At 48.0% G+C, this 19,950-nt stretch overlaps 1 protein-coding gene across 4 annotated transcripts in view; it reads right to left on the reverse strand.

The window, feature by feature from the left end:
- INPP5A (inositol polyphosphate-5-phosphatase A) overlaps positions 1-19,950 on the reverse strand; it is a 911,370-nt gene that overhangs the window by 829,582 nt on the left and 61,838 nt on the right. The window contains exon 1 of one of the 4 annotated variants that reach the window (XM_063962168.1): positions 10,515-11,048. The exons of 2 other annotated variants lie outside the window; for them this stretch is intronic. In XM_063962168.1, coding sequence (XP_063818238.1) covers positions 10,515-10,589 — 75 coding nt within the window. In that variant the 5' untranslated portion in view covers positions 10,590-11,048. Of the gene's footprint in view, positions 1-10,514; positions 11,049-19,950 lie in introns of those variants that run through there. One more of the 4 variants, XM_063962170.1, reaches the window with a different exon arrangement.

Raw genomic sequence — 19,950 nt, forward strand, 5'->3', positions numbered from 1 at the left:
CAGTGGTGCACAGCCTTTTCCAGCCCGAGGTCCATGTTGGGAGACCGCACTCATTGAAGGGGCCACAATAAAATGTTACTTGCTTAAAAATCTAAAAATACATACAGTACAATTTACTACTAGTGGGAAAGGCCTTGCAGCATTGTTAAAAGGTCGCTATGGAGACAGTGGGAGATACCGCAAAGCAGGATGTACCACCAGTAGGGGTGTGGCCATCCCCTGTAGCAACACATTCACCTTTTACCCTGAGGCAACACATCCTACCTGCCACTGTACTCTCTTCATATAGCTACCACTACTGTAGGGTCAGTACAGGTGTCATCAAACAGACAAAAAACTGAGGCTCTAACAGAATAAACTACGCTCCCTGCGACATTAGATTTGGGAAGTTCTTTTGTTGTTTTGTTTGCTTCAAACATGTAAATAAATGTAGGCTTGTTTGCCAGTCTGCATATAAATTAGGGCAAGTGGCGCATGTGGCCCCTAGGCAATAGATTGTGTATGGCTGTTCTAAAGGGTGGCACTTGATATGCCGGCTGTCGGGATCCCGGCGCAGGAATCCCGACAGCCGGCATACCGACAACTATTCCCCCTCTTGGAGTGTCCACGACACCCCTGGAGGGAGAATAAATAGCGTGGCGCACATAGCGCGCCACCGTGCCCGCAAGGGGCTCTTTTGCGCTCGCCCTGTTGCTGGTATACCGGCGGTCGGGATCCCGGCACACCGTAGTACACCCGTTCTAAAGTGTGCTGATCTAGGAAGTTATAGGGTCCCTGTTTCCTTGAAGGATACAAATACTGTGTTTGGGTGGAGCCTACCTAGTGCATGTTACAAATAAAATCTAGTAACCAATTGTGGCATGTGGGTAAGTCTGAGGAGCATTGAAGGGGCACGCGGAGAGGTCAGAATACTGAATTATGGGGGTAATTCTGAGTTCATCGCAGCAGGATTTTTGTTAGCAGTTGGGCAAAACCATGTGCACTGCAGGGGAGGCAGATACAACATGTGCAGAGAGAGTTAGATTTGGGTGGGTTATTTTGTTTCTGTGCAGGGTAAATACTGGCTGCTTTATTTTTACACTGCAATTTAGATTGCAGATTGAACACACCACACCCAAATCTAACTCTCTCTGCACATGTTATATCTGCCCCCCCCCCTGCAGTGCACATGGTTTTGCCCAACTGCTAAAAAAAATTCCTGCTGTGATCAACTTGGAATTACCCCCTATGTGGAGATCCATAAACAATGAAGTAGACACAATTTTCAGTAGGTGTTATTGGGATCCACATAATTACTAAACCTGGTGTGATCACCGAGAACAAGCATGAAAGCACTTTACTTTCTCATCCAGCATAAAAGAAACAAGATGAATGCAGCCGAGATACAAGGAATGTAAAACAGAGAATTAATTATTTGCAGAAGACAGATATAAATAATGCAGCCGTCACTGCAGAGATACAGCCAAAGAATTTGGACATTTACATTTTCAAAACACATCTGTTTAAATGTTGTGCTACAGTTCCGAACGAGAGTACAGTAATCACTAAAAATAGCCAACAGTATGAAAACATTATAAACGTTAGGACAACGGTTTTGGGGCAGAAATAAGAACCTAAGTAACATGATAACACATTAAGCACATACAGAAGACGCTACTGCATTATACTTCGTCTTACTTAAGAGTAACTGCAGAAACTAGACAATATGTACAGTACACGTTCAGTAAGGAACAGGCGAGACTCCACCTGCCTACAGAGGCTTAGGCATAGCACAGAGCATACCGCAGTCAGCGGTAAGAGGCAGCGCCTCTCAACATTCCTGACTATGCTGTGAAGTTCTGTAGCGTAAAACTGGGTACACACCTACACACTAGTCGTCCCGTTCTTAGTGTTCACTCTAGGATTTTTTTAGGGCAGGGTGCTGATCACGGGGAGGGCACATTTTTCATTCGGGAGGGCACATTTTTCAGTTAGAAGGGCAAAATTAGGTACATACTAAAATGCTTGGTCCTCCCATTCCCACATGCTAAAGAATGGAAAGTGCAAACATTTAGGGGCGTTGTTTTTTGTGGGGAAGGGGCATGACCACATAATAGTGGCAATTCACATTATACCACACAGTAGTGCAGCTAATACACACTGCACCGGGTAGAACCTCCTATACACACTGCACCAGGCAGAGCACGTTATGCACACTGCGCCAGGCAGAGCCCGGTAGAGCACACTGCGCCAGGCAGAGCCCGGTAGAGCACACTGCGCCAGGCAGAGCCCGGTAGAGCACACTGCGCCAGGTAAGAGCACTGAGGCACACTGCACCAGGTAAGAGCACTGAGGCACACTGCACCAGGTAAGAGCACTGAGGCACACTGCACCAGGTAAGAGCACTGAGGCACACTGCACCAGGTAAGAGCACTGAGGCACACTGCACCAGGTAAGAGCACATTGCAGTAACCACCTTATCCACCCCCCCCCAGGGCCGTAGCGGACACAGACAGGGAACGCACCACACGTGCAGGGATCGGCGTCCTCCGTGATCTAGTGGGTAAAGCTGGGCTTTGTGACTGGGGCTTCCCGCCGTGCCGTCTGAGGCGGTGGCCGCGCTGCTGCTCTTGCTTCGAGGGGTTGAACACCTCAAAGCAAGAGCGGCAGCGCGGCCACCGCCTCAGACAGCACGGCGGGGAGCCCCAGTCACAAAGCCCAGCTTTACCTACTAGATCACGGAAGACGCCGATCCCTGCACATCGCCAGCACCCCCCATAGACGCTGTGGCAACCCATCCATCACCCGCACTCGGCACTAGCCTTCACTCACCTGCCGCAAGCAGCCAGGCGCCAAAGAGGAAGGGAAACTGGCTCCACCTCCTCTTTACATCATTCAGCCCGGGACCAGCATCAGGCAAACATACAAAAATCCCTCTTAGGGATTGGCCTAATGAGGAGCGCGTCACCGGGGACCCTCCCACTTTAGAAACTTGAGTCCCAGGTCTTTGCAATCATTGGGGACAGTGTGCTTAATGTGTCCGGCGGCGTGGCGGGGTCCGGCGGGCAGCAAAGTGCGGGGCGGGAGGGCGCACACAAACGGGCAGGGCGGCATTTAGGTGTCTAAAAAAGGGGCAGGGCGCAGCGCCCTGTGAAAGACACCTAGAGTGAACACTACGTTCTGCCGATATCGGGTGAACGACCGTTGATTGTATAGGTGTGTATGTAGTGCCAATGCAGGAGCGTTAGCCGATCAACTGCCTATAACGTTCCTGCAATGGTTGAGACCAGGAGGTCGCATCTTAGGTGCTGCACATGCAACCTCCCGATCCCCATAGAGGAGCCGCCGACCCCTGCTGCTGCCCCCACCTCACAAGAGGTCACAGCTGGGTACACACATAGCCTGGCTGATTGGGAGAATTTACCCAGCCAGGGATTGAACAAGCGATACATAGGGATAATTCCCAGATCTCCCCAGTTGTACACAGGAGACAGGCAAGATGTACAAAAGCAAGGTCAGAGCTACACAACTACAAGGCACCAAAATCTTAAACAAACTGTTTTGACAGGAGCACGAGTATCCATCACCAGGTGCTACTGCATCTGTGTCACCCGTCTGTCTGCCCCTCCCCTTTAGAATGTATGCTCTCACTAGCAGGGCCCTCTGCCCTCCTGTGCTTTTTCTTCTCTTACCTATACTTACATCTTCTCCATATTCACTACCACGGCACCTAACCCTCAGTTAATGCCACAGAGATGCTTATTTCAGTGTCATGTTCACTGATGCAGAAACGTTGATATATCATGTATTTGTCCTACATTGTACTGTAAGATGCTGGCTTCTTGTTTTATTTGTTTATGTACTTTATTAGGCGCTGTGGAACCCTTGTGACACCATAAAAACAACAACAACAACAACAACTACTGCTGCTGCTACCACCACCAATACGAATACTCAGAAAATTAATCGGAGCATTCTGTCAATTTGGAAGCACAAGCCTGAAGATAGAGGAACATTTCTGTGGCTAAACTCTGCACTGCCTACTTTTTATAGATTGTGGGATGCCAGCATGTATAGAGAATTACAAAGACCACCCAACACTCAAGATTGCAAAATTAAGTTTATACTTAAAGACAAAAAGTTCTATTTGACTGTATGTGAACTTTTGCCAATACTTTAAACATATTCAAGGGAGTGCTTAAATATTACTCACTGGTGAGCCAGCAAATAGGAAATCTGCCACCTCCAACACTGTGGGGGATATTCAATTATCCGCAAATTCGCGGCAATTTTGCGCCGAAATTTTTTCGCGGCAATCGGCCGAAAATTGCCGCGAAAACGCTCCGTTTTTCGACCTATTCAATTCCGACCGGGTTTCACGTTAAAATTCTTGCAGTGAAAAGTGCAGGTGAAAATGGGGAAATCAGCCTGTACCCCAAAAAATGCTAAACTAACATAGGAAAACAGAAGAGAAGTGTGTTAGAGATCACATTAAAGCGTTTTTGGGGACTTAAATTGTGTGAAATGGCTGTTATATGCATTTTTTTAAAATGCAAAAAAATGATAGAAAGCTATTTTTTTTGAGCAAAATAAATGCGCTCATTAAATTTGGGGTACATGAAAATGGGTATAAGTATATATTTGGGTCATTTTAGGGTACTTTAAAAAAAAGTGGAAACAGACTGATTACTCCCATCTGCAAGCCTAAAAACACCTGTCCCACTCATAAAGCACCCCAATATACCTGTCCCATACCTTGAACCCCAATTTCCATCACTTTGAACTTTTTCACCCCAAAAATGACATGTCATTATTGGCCAATTAAAAATAATTAAAAACTTCAACGTGCCTAATTAGTCATTAAGGGGGGTGTCCCAGGAGTTCTGTACCATATCCAAACATTTTTACCTTAAAATAGTGACTTTTCCCAACTTTTCACCTGCTTCAGAGAAGGTGAAGTAAAATTAGTGAAAAAATGATCACCGATAAATTTTCCAGGATAATTGAATAGGCTGTAATTGCGTTTCACGTGAAAAGTCCGTTTTTTCACCCGAAAACCGGACTTTTCACGTGAAAAGTCCATTATCACTGCTAATTGAATATATCTATTAATACAAATATGCAGAGAAAGCTTAACGTTTCACTGCTGTCTCTTAAGCTGCAACATTAAACGTATATGCAAAACAAAACCATAATAATAAGCACATCATTACATAAAACAAAAAAAGTGTATACAGAATACAATTTTAATAGTGAATTGAAGTTTAAGGTAAATATGGATTTCACAAACATTTGCATCAACCACATGTAGCTGCCCGATACCCTTCAGAGATCCCTTTGCGCCAATGTAAACTGCTGGATAGACTCACCAAAACCGTATGGTCAGTTATCAAAAAAACTAGTTTGTAAATGAATCATTGCTATCAAAATTGACATGAACGTAAAAACTTTATTTAAAAAAAAAAAAACACACACTATCTGCACACTGAACGAAACGTTTTAGAACTATACTGTACACAAACCATGTTGTTATCTCTGTATGGTCCAGTTATGTTAGATACCACAAATATTCCCAAATAATAAAAACGATCACATCAACACTTAACGCCATTGTGGTCCCACCAAGAAAGTGCGTTTTACATTTTTTGGTTGATCCTTAGATAGATATCGCCCTAATTTATAAGCGTACCCAAATAAACAAATTAAGTCCACATGGAACATAGAGCAAACATAGAACAATTTCATGGGAAAACTTTAGCAGATGTGACAGTCTCTAGTTTTTGAGACGTGGCAGCAGGCAGATCTGATAACTAAAGCTACCGACAAGTACGAGACTTCATAGAAACAGAGAATTTAACGGCAGGTAAGTACCACTTGGCCCATTTAGTCTGCCCTAAACATATTTCCATGCACACACTTAAGTTACTTTTTGAGGGGGTGGGGGGGTCCAATTAACCTACCAGTATATTTTTGGATTGCATGAGGAAACCAGAGTACCCAGAGGAAACCCATGCAAAAACGGGGAGACAATATACAAACTCTACACAGATAGGGCCGTGGTGGGAATCAAACCCATGACTTCAGTGCTGTGAGGCAGTAATGCTAACCATTACACCATCCGTACTACTGCATGTTTACCAGACAAGTTATCTTCCCCTCATTTGGATCCCTGATTAGTAACCTTTATTTATATAGTGGCAACATGTTATACAGTACTTGTTTTAAATATACAAGTCAATGTCTCAGTGGAGATTACGGTCTACATTCTCAACCACACAAACATTGCAGTTCATTTTGTTAATAGTAAAATTACCAACCAGCAGGTTTTTGACCTGTGGTAGAAAGCTGGGGCACGTGGAATCCTACGCAAACGTGGCGAGTACATAAAAACTCAACACATATTACCAAGGTCAGAATAAAGCTTGTGGCCCCAGTATTATGGAATGGCAATGTTAGCCACTGTGCCACACATTAAATCAACCTGCTACGCCATGGTCACCACTCAGTGAACAGCTGCAATCATTATTTTTTTCTCCTTCAAGGAACATTTCAGAAAATAAGTTTCCACATAAAATGTCTTTAACGTCAATTTTGACATTATCCAGTCTTAATACGACTGCCATTAGATGGGCCAAGCGATGTGACGAGAGGAAAGACACACAAACCGGATTCCTTCATAGTATAAGCAAACACTAGAGCAGGGGTGGCCAACCAGTCAGAGGGAAAGAGCGCAAAAATATCTGTAGTCAACTCAAAGAGCCGGTATTATGCTCACACCAAAGGTGCGCATTCAGAAAGTGGGGCATGGCCCAACTGGCACAAGGCCACACCCCATTGTTGTGTGCCCGCCTTTGGTATGACGTTTGTAGGAGCATGACCATGTGTCACACCCACATTTTTAGTCACACTGGGGAGCGAAAAACACTGAAACAATAAAGATCCACATATAATACACTGAAACAACACAGCCTCCCCCCTTCACTCTGTGCCTCACAGTCTCCCCTTCACTCTGTGCCTCTCAGCCTGCCCTCCTTCACTCTGTGCCTCTCAGCCTGCCCCCCATTTATTCTGTGTCTCTCAGCCTGCTCCCTTTTCACTGTGCGTCTCTCAGCCTGCTTCACCTTCACTCTGTGCCTCTCAGCTGGCTCCCCCTTCAGTATGTGCCTCTCAGCCGGCTCCCCCTTCAGTCTGTGCCTCTCTGCCTGTTCCCCCTTCCCTCTGCCTCTCAGCCTGCCCACCCTTCACTCTGTGTCTTTTAGCATCCTCTCCCTCTATCTCTCCCCTCTCCGGTCACTGGTAGCATGACAGTGTGACAGCGTACAGTGAGACCAGACAGGTGCCACTTCTTCACGGCAATGGCAGGAGTCCTAGACAGGGCAGGTAATGTGGCCATGATGTAGTGCCGGCGTGGCACTCCTGCCTCCACTCCCAGCATCCCTGCAAGGTGGGAGACGGCCACGTGTCAAAGTGTGTAGAGTGCAGACTGTCAGGAGCCACATCAGTGAGAAGAAAGAGCCACATGTGGCTCAAGAGCCACGCGTTGGCCACCACTGCACTAGAGTCTATCCCCAGATGCCTTGAGGACAGAATCCATTTCCCTGAACGCTGTAAGTGAAAAGCAAAGGTTTGGAGAGTCACCCAATAGCACAATGTGTTTATTTACAGGCATTAACCCTTTCTCACAGGTTACTGTAGACATGAAACCCAACCAGTTTACTTTCCATTTCCACCAGCAACTGTCACTGGTGTGTTTGTTTATATGTGCACGCTGCTAGATCCAAATTCAAAGAAACATCTCTGCTCAACCACCAAGTGCTTCTTCCGCAACGTGGGAGGCAGAAGCCTGAGCGCACACTTAAGTCACAATTTCTGAGAGGGTTTCAAGAGCGCAAAAGATTTATGCGCTATAACAAAAAGCCACTGCTGGATGAAGCCTGCACAGTACAAAAAACGTGCTCGAAGCTACAGGTCATACATACTGTAAACCAGGGATGGGGAACCTGCGGCACTCCAGCTGTTGTTGAACTACACATCCCAGCATGCCCTGCAACAGTTTTAGCATGGCCAAATAGCAAAACTGTTTCAAGACATGCTGGTATGTGTAGTTCAACAACAGCTGGAGAGCCAAAGGTTCCCAACCCCGGCTGTAAACACACACGTGCTGGGCTGTACACTGTGATACAAAGCCACTCTCTCTACCCTGCGACAACAGAACAGCCAGGTAATCATAGCAATTAAACTGAGCAGTCTTATCTGATGCTATAGTTTAAACCAGAGGTTCTCAAATGCGGTCCTCAAGACCAAGTTTTAAGCATATCCATGCTTGGCCACACGTGACTTATACCCCTTTTCCATCTGTAGCACGGGTCACAGCCGGGAGTCTGACACGGCTGCGACCCGTGCTACAGCCCCCTTTCCCACAGCGGTCACCAACCCGGCATATTGGTTGGTGACGCGGCAGGGGCGGCGCTGGGAGATCACATGATCTCCCAGCCCCGCCCTTCCATTCACTGTGAACGGGAGCGACACGGCTTCCGTTTACCCTACACAGCTTACCAGGTTGAACACGTGATCAACCCGGCAAGATATCCGGCCACTAGGAAAAAACACGGGTAAATGCGCAACCCCGCGCATTTACCAGTGTTTAAAAAGGTAGTGGAAAAGGGGTATTAATTAGCGCCTCAGTCAATTTGATTTAACCATCTGTGCTGAGCCATGGATATACTTAAAACCTGGACTGTTGAGGTGCCTTGAGGACCACGTTTGAGAACCTCCGGCTTAAACACTCACCAACCACTACAGTCATCAACATTTGGATGGAAGTCACAAAAATAGATTATGTATCAAATATGCATTGATTGTTAAAGTAATAAATTATAATAGGCAATGGCTCAGACACCAGTTTTTAACTCCATTGCTCAAGGACCCCCCCACACACACACTCTTACCCAAACAGGTCATGTTTTCACGTTTGTCTGTGGAAACAGGTGGAATTATTTCTGACAAAGCAAACGTAATATGTAACGCATTAACTTCACCTGTGCAAGAAATGCCGAAAACATGACCTGTTGGGGATACTAGGGAATTGAAGTTGAGTTATAATTATCTTATTTATAAGGTGCCACAATTGTTCTGTAGCGCAGTACAAGGATATAAAACTGACAAGAGCATACAGTCACACATGCTGTACTACATAGAGTGAGCAGACAGAGGGGTCATACGCTGGGGCAAGAGAAGTGGTATGGAACGCAAGGAGACACATTGTATACTCCAACGTTCTATCTGTATCCCAGACTGACACGGTCAGTGTGAGCGTTCTACAGCGCCAGAGACAGGGTCAGTGTGAGCGTTCTGTAGCGGGAGACACGGGGGGCAGTGTGAGCGATCTACAGGGGCAGAGACCGGTGCAGTGTGAGCGTTCTACAGCGACAGGGGCAGTGTGAGCGTTCTACAGCGGCAGAGACAGGGGCAGTGTGAGCGTTCTACAGCGACAGAGACAGTGTGAGCGTTCTGTAGCGGGAGAGACAGGGGCAGTGTGAGCGTTCTGTAGCGGGAGAGACAAGGGTAGTGTGAGCGGTCTACAGCGGCAGGGACAGTGTGAGCGTTCTGTAGCGGGAGAGACAGGGGCAGTGTGAGCGTTCTGTAGCGGGAGAGACAGGGGCAGTGTGAGCGTTCTGTAGCGGGAGTGACAGGGGCAGTGTGAGCGTTCTGTAGCGGGAGTGACAGGGGCAGTGTGAGCGTTCTGTAGCGGGAGTGACAGGGGCAGTGTGAGCGTTCTGTAGCGGGAGTGACAGGGGCAGTGTGAGCGTTCTGTAGCGGGAGTGACAGGGGCAGTGTGAGCGTTCTGTAGCGGGAGAGACAGTGTGAGCGTTCTGTAGCGGGAGAGACAGGGGCAGTGTGAGCGTTCTGTAGCGGGAGAGACAGGGGCAGTGTGAGCGTTCTGTAGCGGGAGAGACAGGGGCAGTGTGAGCGTTCTGTAGCGGGAGTGACAGGGGCAGTGTGAGCGTTCTGTAGCGGGAGTGACAGGGGCAGTGTGAGCGTTCTGTAGCGGGAGTGACAGGGGCAGTGTGAGCGTTCTGTAGCGGGAGAGACAGGGGCAGTGTGAGCGTTCTGTAGCGGGAGAGACAGGGGCAGTGTGAGCGTTCTGTAGCGGGAGAGACAGGGGCAGTGTGAGCGTTCTGTAGCGGGAGAGACAGGGGCAGTGTGAGCGTTCTGTAGCGGGAGAGACAGGGGCAGTGTGAGCGTTCTGTAGCGGGAGAGACAGGGGCAGTGTGAGCGATCTACAGCGGGAGAGACCGGGGCAGTGTGAGCGATCTACAGCGACAGGGGCAGTGTGAGCGATCTACAGCGACAGGGGCAGTGTGAGCGATCTACAGCGACAGGGGCAGTGTGAGCGATCTACAGCGACAGGGGCAGTGTGAGCGTTCTATAGCGGCCAGTGTGTGCGTTCTATAGCGGCCAGTGTGTACACTTCCTGGCTGCAGCATCACTCACAGTACAGAGCGAGTCGCCTGCGTGTGTCCTGCGCTACTCACATCATCAAACAGGGTCCCGACGTTGGCTGTCACCAGCAGGATCCCGGTGCCCGGGGCAGCCGCTCTCCCCGCCATGCTGTGCCCAGGAGAAGCAGCGAGCACTCACACGGAGATCCCGGGGCTCAGCCGGGAATGGAGCCTGTCCCAGGGCTACACTCTATCCGCTCAGCCGGGCAGCCCCAGCGCTCAAGGAAGGCTCCTGACCCGAAGGGACATCCCCGACCGCCTCTACACCTCCAGCCTGCCCGCAGCAGATGAAGCCATGCCGGGCCGACCCTGGGAAAGTTTCCGCTGCCGCTGCTGCTGTTGGATGAGCTCCGAGCTCTGCAAGTTTCTCCGGAGAGCGGTGGCTGGGGGGCGGGGAGTAGGAGGAGGGGCGGCGGCCTGTGCAGGCGGCTTCCCGGGGACAGGGCGCAGTGCGGTGGCAGCGGCCGGGGATGAGGCTGCACTGTGTCTGGCTCCTGCAGCCCCCAGCACCGCTCCTCTATGGCAGCACTCAGCCGCGGGGACCGAGCGGGGGGACAGGGGCGGGGAGCCGAGACGTCACGGAACACGGCAAGCCCCGCCCTCTTAAAGGAGACATGCTCACAGTGACAGATGGGGAGGGGGGGCTGCTAGGGTTGCAGGGGGCGGGGGTGAAGGGACATGGGCGTCCCTGCTTCGCCAGGTATAGGCAATACCAGTGTCCCAAGAAGCATGTTCTACTCTACTGTAGCTCCATGCTTGGACTTGTATTGTAGTTCCACAACCTACCCCCTCTGGGTACAATAAAAAAACATACTGGCAGGCTAATTGGATTCTGACAAAATAAAACATAATTTAGATGTGGTAGGGACAGTGGATTGTAAGCTGCACTGGGGCAGGGCCTGATGTGAATGAGTAAAATGCTGCATAGTGTACGTGTGCTACATAAGCGGTTATGACTTTTCTGCGCCCGGTGTCAGCCACACTCCTAAGTGCAAGACATGACATCATGCAAAGGGGGCGGGGCCAGCAGCGACAGGAATAACAGCACTGGAGCTCTGGGGGGCTGTATGGGCTGTAACACACCTGCCGGTTTCTCCCGGATGGCAAAAAGCCGTACAAACTTTGTCCGGCTTTTTGCCATCCGGGAGAAACCGGCAGAGTCTCGCACACAGGACGGCTTTGAGCCGTGTGTAATGCTGTGCGCATGCGCAGCATCAGACACGGCTTGAGAAAAAACCGTTGTGTGTGAAAGCTCCCCTTCACACACACGGTTCACTGGCTGCAAAGACGGCCCGGCGGCCGACCGGCCGCCGGACCTTCCAGTGGTGAGACCCGGCTGCAACCCGGCAGCCGGGCCGGGGCCGTGCAGTGTGAAGGGACCCTAGCCCTCACACTGTTAACTACAATGCCGGCACGGGAAAAAGCCGTCCGGCTTTTTCCCGGCCGGCAAAAACCGGGTAGTGTGTTTTAGCCCTAAGAGCTGTGTGTGCATGTCAGGCAGGGACAGATCTAGACCTTGCGGAGCCCTGGGCGAAAAAATAGGGGCGTGACTTCATGGAGAAGGGGCATGGTCAGTTATGCCCCCTGAAGCTGTGCCCACAGTAGTATTGCCCCCAGTACTGTGCCCCCAGTAGTATTGCCCCCTGTATAGTATAAAATAAAAATAAATTAATACTTACAATCCCCGCTCCTGCTTCCCGACCGCCGCTGCCCTCCGTCTCCGGCTGCCGGCGCCGCTCCTCGGATCTATGAGAGAGACTTCATGACGTCTCTCCCATAGCACCGCATAGACACTAGAGGTCAATCATGACCCCTAGTGTCTATGTGCTGCTCCCACAATGCAGTGCGGTGCGCGATGACTTCATCGTGCACCGCAGAGCACAGGGCATCTAAACAGCACCAGGCAGCACCAGTAGCAGATCTTGCCACGGTGGCGGCGCCCTCTGGAAGGCGGCGCCCCGGGCAAAAATCCTGCTTGCCCGTAGCAAGATCCGCTACTGATGTCAGGTGCATCCAAAGGAAGATGATCCTGCGACACTGCAGCTGCGATTCTAGCTGCCTGCTAGCCAAATGCAGGGGCCGCACTGCCCACATCGCTCCGCACCCTGGACGGCGGCACTGCTTGTACACCCCTAGTTACGGCACTGAATATAAATAAGTTGTTAAGAACTTGCTACAGGTTTCTTAAGACTGGAATTTAGAATGATCAGACACTATACATTTCACCAGCCCTTCTTCCTTTCCCTGTATTTATAGAGCACCAGCATAGTCAGCAGCGCTGTACCAACAGAATTGTATCCAGTCCTTACTCAGTGGACCTATCTAATTTCTCTACCGCAGGTACCAGGGGCAATGTGGTCATAAAGCAGGGAACCTGCCAGCTTGTCTATATTCCATTGGAGGGAGCAATCGTGGGAAACGCACATGAACCCAGGGGCGAATGTGGAAACCCCACATGCACAGCAGCCTGGGGCACTGTCCAATCTGAGTCCCCAGCGCTGCAAAGCAGCAATGCTAATCACTGTGCCAACACTAGCTTCTATTGTGATAAATGACAACCTTGACTAATTGGCTTGTACAGACAGCTGTTTTACTGGTGCTGCAGCTCAGATGCTCAGAAAATGAGCAGAGATCAGAGTTCTGTAGACACAGGTATCAATGCCCATGTTAATATATAGTTAGATCTATTATCTATCTATCTGTTCAGCATTGCAATGTTTAATAGTTCTGACAATGTGAACACGGAATATGTGTGCACCTATGTATGCACAAGGAGAGGGGATGCGGTCAAGATTCCGCCAAACGGAATCCCGGCGGTCGTAATACCAACACCGGAATCCCGACCGGCACAATCCCGACATATTCTCCCTCCGTGGGTGTCCACGACACCCATAGAGGGAGAATAAAATAAGATTTTAAACCTACCGGTAAATCTTTTTCTCCTAGTCCGTAGAGGATGCTGGGGACTCCGTAAGGACCATGGGGTATAGACGCGCTCCGCAGGAGACATGGGTACCTATAAAGAACTTTTAGTATGGGTGTGCACTGGCTCCTCCCTCTATGCCCCTCCCCCAGACCTCAGCTAGAGAACTGTGCCCAGAGGAGATGGACAATATGACAAAAGGATTTTGTTAACCTAAGGGCAAGATTCATACCAGCCCACACCAATCACACCATATAACCTGGAATACACGCAACCAGTTAACAGTATAAACAAAAAGCAGTATCAGTCAAAGACCGATTCAAACTGTAACATAACCCTTATGTAAGCAACAACTCTATACAAGTCTTGCAGAGGTAGTCCGCACTGGGACGGGCGCCCAGCATCTTCTACAGACTAGGAGAAAAAGATTTACCGGTAAGTTTAAAATCTTATTTTCTCTTATACAGCAATATGCTGACCGAAATTGTAACACAACCTGTGTGTAAACACGACCAATAATAGCATACCGCATGCCATGGCATGTATAACGTCAGCAACAGACTGACTGAAAGGAAACACAACATGTGTAACCATAACCAATTAACTGCAGATACAGTACGCACTGGGACGGGCGCCCAGCATCCTCTACGGACTAAGAGAAAAGGATTTACCGGTAGGTATTAAAATCCTATTTTCTCATACGTCCTAGAGGATGCTGGGGACTCCGTAAGGACCATGGGGTTTATACCAAAGCTCCAGACCGGGCGGGAGAGTGCGGATGACTCTGCAGCACCGACTGAGCAAATGCGAGGTCCTCGTCAGCTAGGGTATCAAACTTGTAGAATTTAGTAAAAGTGTTTGAACCCGACCAAGTAGCTGCTCGGCAAAGCTGTAATGCCGAGACGCCTCGGGCAGCCGCCCAAGAAGAGCCCACCTTCCTAGTGGAATGGGCCTTTCCCGAATTTGGTAACAGCAATCCAGCCGTAGAATGAGCCTGCTGAATCGTGTTACAGATCCAGCGAGCAATAGTCTGTTTAGAAGCAGGTGCGCCAACCTTGTTGGCCGCATACAGGACAAACAGGGCTTCTGTTTTCCTCACTCTAGCTGTCCTAGCTACATAAATTTTTAAGGCCCTTACTACATCCAAGGACTTGGAGTCCTCCAAGTCACTCGTAGCCATAGGCACCACAATAGGTTGGTTCATATGAAATGAAGACACCACCTTAGGCAGAAATTGAGGAGGAGTCCTCAATTCCGCTCTATCCACATGAAAAATCAAGTAGGGGCTCTTGTGAGACAAGGCCGCCAATTCTGACACACGCCTTGCAGATGCCAAGGCCAATAACATGACCACCTTCCAGGTGAGAAATTTCAATTCAACCGTTTGAAGGGGCTCAAACCAGTGAGATTTAAGGAACTGTAACACCATGTTAAGGTCCCAGGGTGCCACTGGAAGGAAAAGGAGGCAGGATGTGCAGCACTCCCTTTACAAAAGTCTGGACTTCTGGTAGAGAAGCCAATTCCTTCTGAAAGAATATAGATAGGGCCGAAATCTGTACTTTAATAGAGCCTAACTTCAGGCCAATATCCACTCCTGTCTGTAGGAAGTGGAGAAAACGGCCCATATGGAAATCTTCCGTAGGAGCATTCTTGGTTTCACACCAAGAGACATACTCCTGCCAGATACGGTGATAATGTTTCGCCGTCACCTCCTTCCTAGCCTTTATCAGAGTAGGTATGACCTCCTCCGGAATACCTTTCCCAGCTAGGATTCGGCGATCAACCGCCATGCCATCAAACGCAACCGCGGTAAGTCTTGGAACACGCAGGGCCCCTGCTGCAACAGGTCCTCCCTGAGAGGAAGGGGCCAATGATCTTCTGTGATCATTTCCTGAAGATCTGAGTACCAGGCCCTTCGAGGCCAGTCTGGAACAATGAGTATTGTCTGTACTCTTTTTTTGTCTTATGATCCTCAAAACTTTTGCGATGAGAGGAAGAGGAGGAAACACATAGACCGACTGAAACACCCACGGTGTCACCAGGGCGTCTTCCGCTACTGCCTGAGGGTCCCTGGACCTGGCACAGTACCTCCGAAGCTTCTTGTTGAGGCGTGACGCCATCATGTCTATTTGAGGAATTCTCCAGAGACCTGTTATCTCTGCAAAGACTTCTTGATGAAGTCCCCACTCTCCTGGATGGAGATCGTGTCTGCTGACGAAGTCTGCTTCCCAGTTGTCCACTCCCGGAATAAAGGCAGCTGACAGAGCTGTCAAAGTCAGAAAAATATCACTCTTCACACTGCCATATATGCACCTCATGCGTGTGCCTGCTGCACGTGCATGAGCCCTCCCGTGCGTGCGTATACTCGCGGTCGCGTGCACTCGCGGACGCGCGGTATGCGCATTTACGGTAGAGTTTGTGTTCGTCTAGCGGGCGACTCAATCGTAACATATTTTATTCATATAATGTATTTTGTAGATTATGGTCCCTTTGATAGAATCTGAAAGTTTAGTTAATGTAGTATGTTCGGGGACAAAGAGATCCCTCTTTGTTTGATACGAAGGGTCAGACAGGGGTTACACAGTGGTGTATAGTACCCATCGGAAGAGAATATAATTAGCAATATTCCGGTGTTGGTTTGAAGCGGATTAATCGCTCGTGCGTATAGTTATGGACATAAGAAGTTTATGGACATTTACTATATTTGCACTTTATTACCCATGCGGCGGGAAACCCAGTTTCCCACCCACCTGAGCAGTTAGGAATAGTCACAGCCCACCTGTATGAACCAACCTATGACCTTTTGTTATAATGCGAAGACGAATTCCTGTGTCCAATGAACAATAAGAATGTAGGGACCATTGTACTGTATTGTGTGTAGTATATAAAAGGACAAGCCGATCTGGGCCAGCTCTCTACTCTCTTCAACGGTTCTCATTGCTGATAATCGGGAGCTGGATATCCAGAAAGGCGCTTGCGATTGTTTCCCCTGGTGCGTAAGTTCTCTGCAACCATATTGTCTCTTATTTTAATGTTATAAGCCATTCTCTCTCTCCTTCCCCCTTAAATGTAATTGTATCTTTATTGTATTTTATGTGTAGTGATTCGGTTAGGTATTTTATGTTATCTTGGTAGTGTATAACTTGTATTGTATTATTCTTTTGCAATTGAACGTTCATTCATTTCCTTAAAAGGCGTTAGACCCTTAGACCGGTATTTGAGTGTTTATTATATTGCTAAGGGGTTCTCAGAGCGTCACATACGCTCATACAGCTTTTAAACTAACAAGGTTACACTGTGTTACATTTACACCTTATCACTGCACAAGGGTTTACAGTATAAGTACATTGTTTATGGTATAGTTATAAAGGTTTAACACTGTGAGCGTCAGCGCCGCTTGTGATCTCCTCGTGGTCCCGAGCGTCCGCTACGCTGATAGCGTATCATTACGTTAGTCGCCAGCCTATAGCGTGCTTGCCTTTACGCTCTAAGCCGTGAGCGAACGTGCCGCTCGTGCGTCTCGTCCACGGCTAAGCGTTCGTTACGCTACGTGCGTACTCTTACGGTATTCCATACGCCAATTGCGTACTGTGTTCTTTAACCTTTTAGAGTGTTTTATACAAGGTATAGAATAGGCATTGTCAATTGGGGACTCGCCCGCTCTTCACATATCTGCACTAGGTAATTCCAGCAGACATTATCGGTCAGCAAAAGGCGGGAGGTAATATTCCTCGTAGTGCTGACCAGATAAGCGTCTGCTTCGCTTAGTAAGGAGTGCTGAAGGAATCCGGAACCAAAAGGTAGGAACAGTACGTTATTGTCTTTTAAAACCTGTTTAGTTTCTGTTTTGCGAACGTAAGCAATAAGCATACACATCTGTATTTCTTGTTTAGTATTGTTTTCGTGCCTCAGTCTCCTGATTGCCACATACTAGTGATAAACGTGTTGAGACATTTGTTGTTATTAATAGTTAAAAGTAATATTTAAGGGAATAATTGTAAAAGGCACGCACACAATCTCACCTAGAATACAAGGGAAATTTGAGTGGTGGTCAGTGAAGGATTACTGTTAAAAATCATTCACATTGATAAACGTGTAGTGTGTAACTGTGGACGTACTTGGTCTGTGTACACGTGTCCTTACAAGGGCAGGGCGTACGCAGCAAGGGTCGACGCACGGAGCGTGTATTACGCAACGGAGCGTACGGATACGCCCACATGATACAAACCGCACGATAGTATTGTTTAGTAAGCGATAAGGAAATAACGCGAAAAATAACACAAATCTATCTCAAATCCAAAAGTTTAAAAGTTAAAAGAAAAAGACTTTCTCTGTTGCAATTCTTCTGGGTTAGGCCAATACCGAATGAAAGGATTTCTGCGCAGAAATAAAAATTAAAGTGTACATGTGGTAAGAGTGTGTGTATATATAAGATTTCTCTTTTATTACGGAAGTGGGAACCATAGGCCAGTAGAAAGAGATACACCAGCGAGAGTGATATCGTGGGGTGGCTTGGGAGGCGTCCCTTGTTAGACTCGACACATTAATGAGCAGTAGAGTCTGCTGTACATAACAGACCAGGAGGTCACAGACCAGGAGGTCACAGAACAAGAGGTTCAGGTACAGCAGACTAGAAGTAGAGAGCACAACCGAAGAGGGGTTGGTGCGAGACCCATATAGGCCAAAGAAGCTCATCGCTGAAGGAATTTGCAGCAGAAATTTTCAATTCCACTGATCGTTCCGCACATAAGATTAGTTGCTTGTGTGCAGATACGATTGTACCGCATGTGATTGTGTGCATTAGCGTGTCTTGAATTCAGAAGAACGCTACTTGCACATTGTTAACGTGATTTGTGTAAAAAAATTTATTTTAAGGGAAGTAGCCTGATCACTCGGGGACATTCCAACAACCGATACTTGCTGGGGACTGGAAGGTCCAACACGCCCCAGTAAATAAAGGTTCATAGGGGCCCTAGGTTGGGTACAGCAGCTCTGGGAACAGTGATTGCAGTACTGGCCAACGTGGGCGGAGTTAAGTGGGCGGACCTCGAGGCAAAACCCCCACCGCAGCCTTACCCCGGACATTTTGGTTTTCTGTGAGGGTTGCCGGAGACCCTGATTGGAAGTCAGAGGTAGTGAAAGCAACGCCTGCAGAGATGGGGGCCACTTGTTCAGGTAAGGGGCGATCAACCCAGGTTCAGGTTGATTTGGTAAACCGACCAATCGGGTCGGCAAGGTATATCATGTGTGAGAAATATGGTCATCACACAGAAATGTTGTGCAATGAATGGGAAAGGATGACTGTGCATGACGGGGAAAAGTTTCCCCGGGTAGGTAGTTTTAACCCAGAAGTGTTACAGAATTTAAGGAGAAGAGTGTGCCTGATTAAGTTTTCAAAAAGGCGTATTAGACATTATGATGATTTAAAATTGTGGCAACAGGAAAGTGAAATGCAAAGAAATTTAACTTACATATCTGACTCTCATCTTGGGAAGAGAGACATGGCAATGGAGAGGATTATGGTTGCAGAGAATGGCGCAATGGTGTACGATAAAAACGCACTTAGCAACTGTATTATAGATGATAAGACTAATTGTAATAAACGTAACGATGATAATTGTAATACTCTTAAATGTACAACTATTAACCCATGCAAGTTGCACCCCATGTTAAACTTCCCTCAGGATTACAAACAAGAAAGTGAGCCCAGCACGATGTCGGTACCTCTTCCAGAAGCCATCCTACAAGACATCCAGGTGGACGCGACCAAATCGGTAAAGGCAGTAATCAAACCCCCTAACGGAGGGTCAGGTGAGGTCGTGTCCACAGGTACGTATGGTGTTATATATCACGCACAAACAAATGTACCTCATATTGTAGAACCAACACAAGGTGATGTAATTGAATTAAGTCCTGTCAGGGTGATCACAGTCCCCAATGGGAAGACTGACGATCAGGGAATCATTCCCGTCAAGGACAGTGCAATGCGCCGTCCCTGGTCCCGGACAGAATTGAGATCAATCATGTCTGAATTCCCTGATCCCAGGGAAGATTTAGTTGCATGTCAGAGATTTATTAAAGAATTAGGAAACTCCACAGAACCCACCAACAAAGATTGGAGGACAGTGCTGAGGGCATGTTTGCCCTCCAGTGTTGACCCTGCGAAATTTATTGCCGATTGTAAATTAAACACAGAGGTACCTCGTACGGAGGAAAACAATCAGGAATGTATTAAGCAGATCAACCAGCAGTTAGGAGTATATTTCCCAGCCATTGCCAAGTGGAACAAAATCCTCTCCATAAGACAAGGAGAAAGGGAAAGTACTTCTGACTACTTCAATCGAGCACTGCAAGTAATGGCTAGAGACACTGGGATCACAGACATCAAAACAAATGCACAGCATAAATAAGTAGCGGTTAAGTTATTAATGAATGGCTTAAAGGAGGTGTTGAGAACAAGGGTACAGACCACCAACCCAAACTGGAGAAATATCTCGGTGGCTACATTAAGAGAGGCCGTTATTGATCATGATCAGAACATCACCA

This window comes from Pseudophryne corroboree, chromosome 3, assembly GCF_028390025.1.
Source record: "Pseudophryne corroboree isolate aPseCor3 chromosome 3, aPseCor3.hap2, whole genome shotgun sequence".
Lineage (NCBI taxonomy): Eukaryota > Metazoa > Chordata > Amphibia > Anura > Myobatrachidae > Pseudophryne > Pseudophryne corroboree.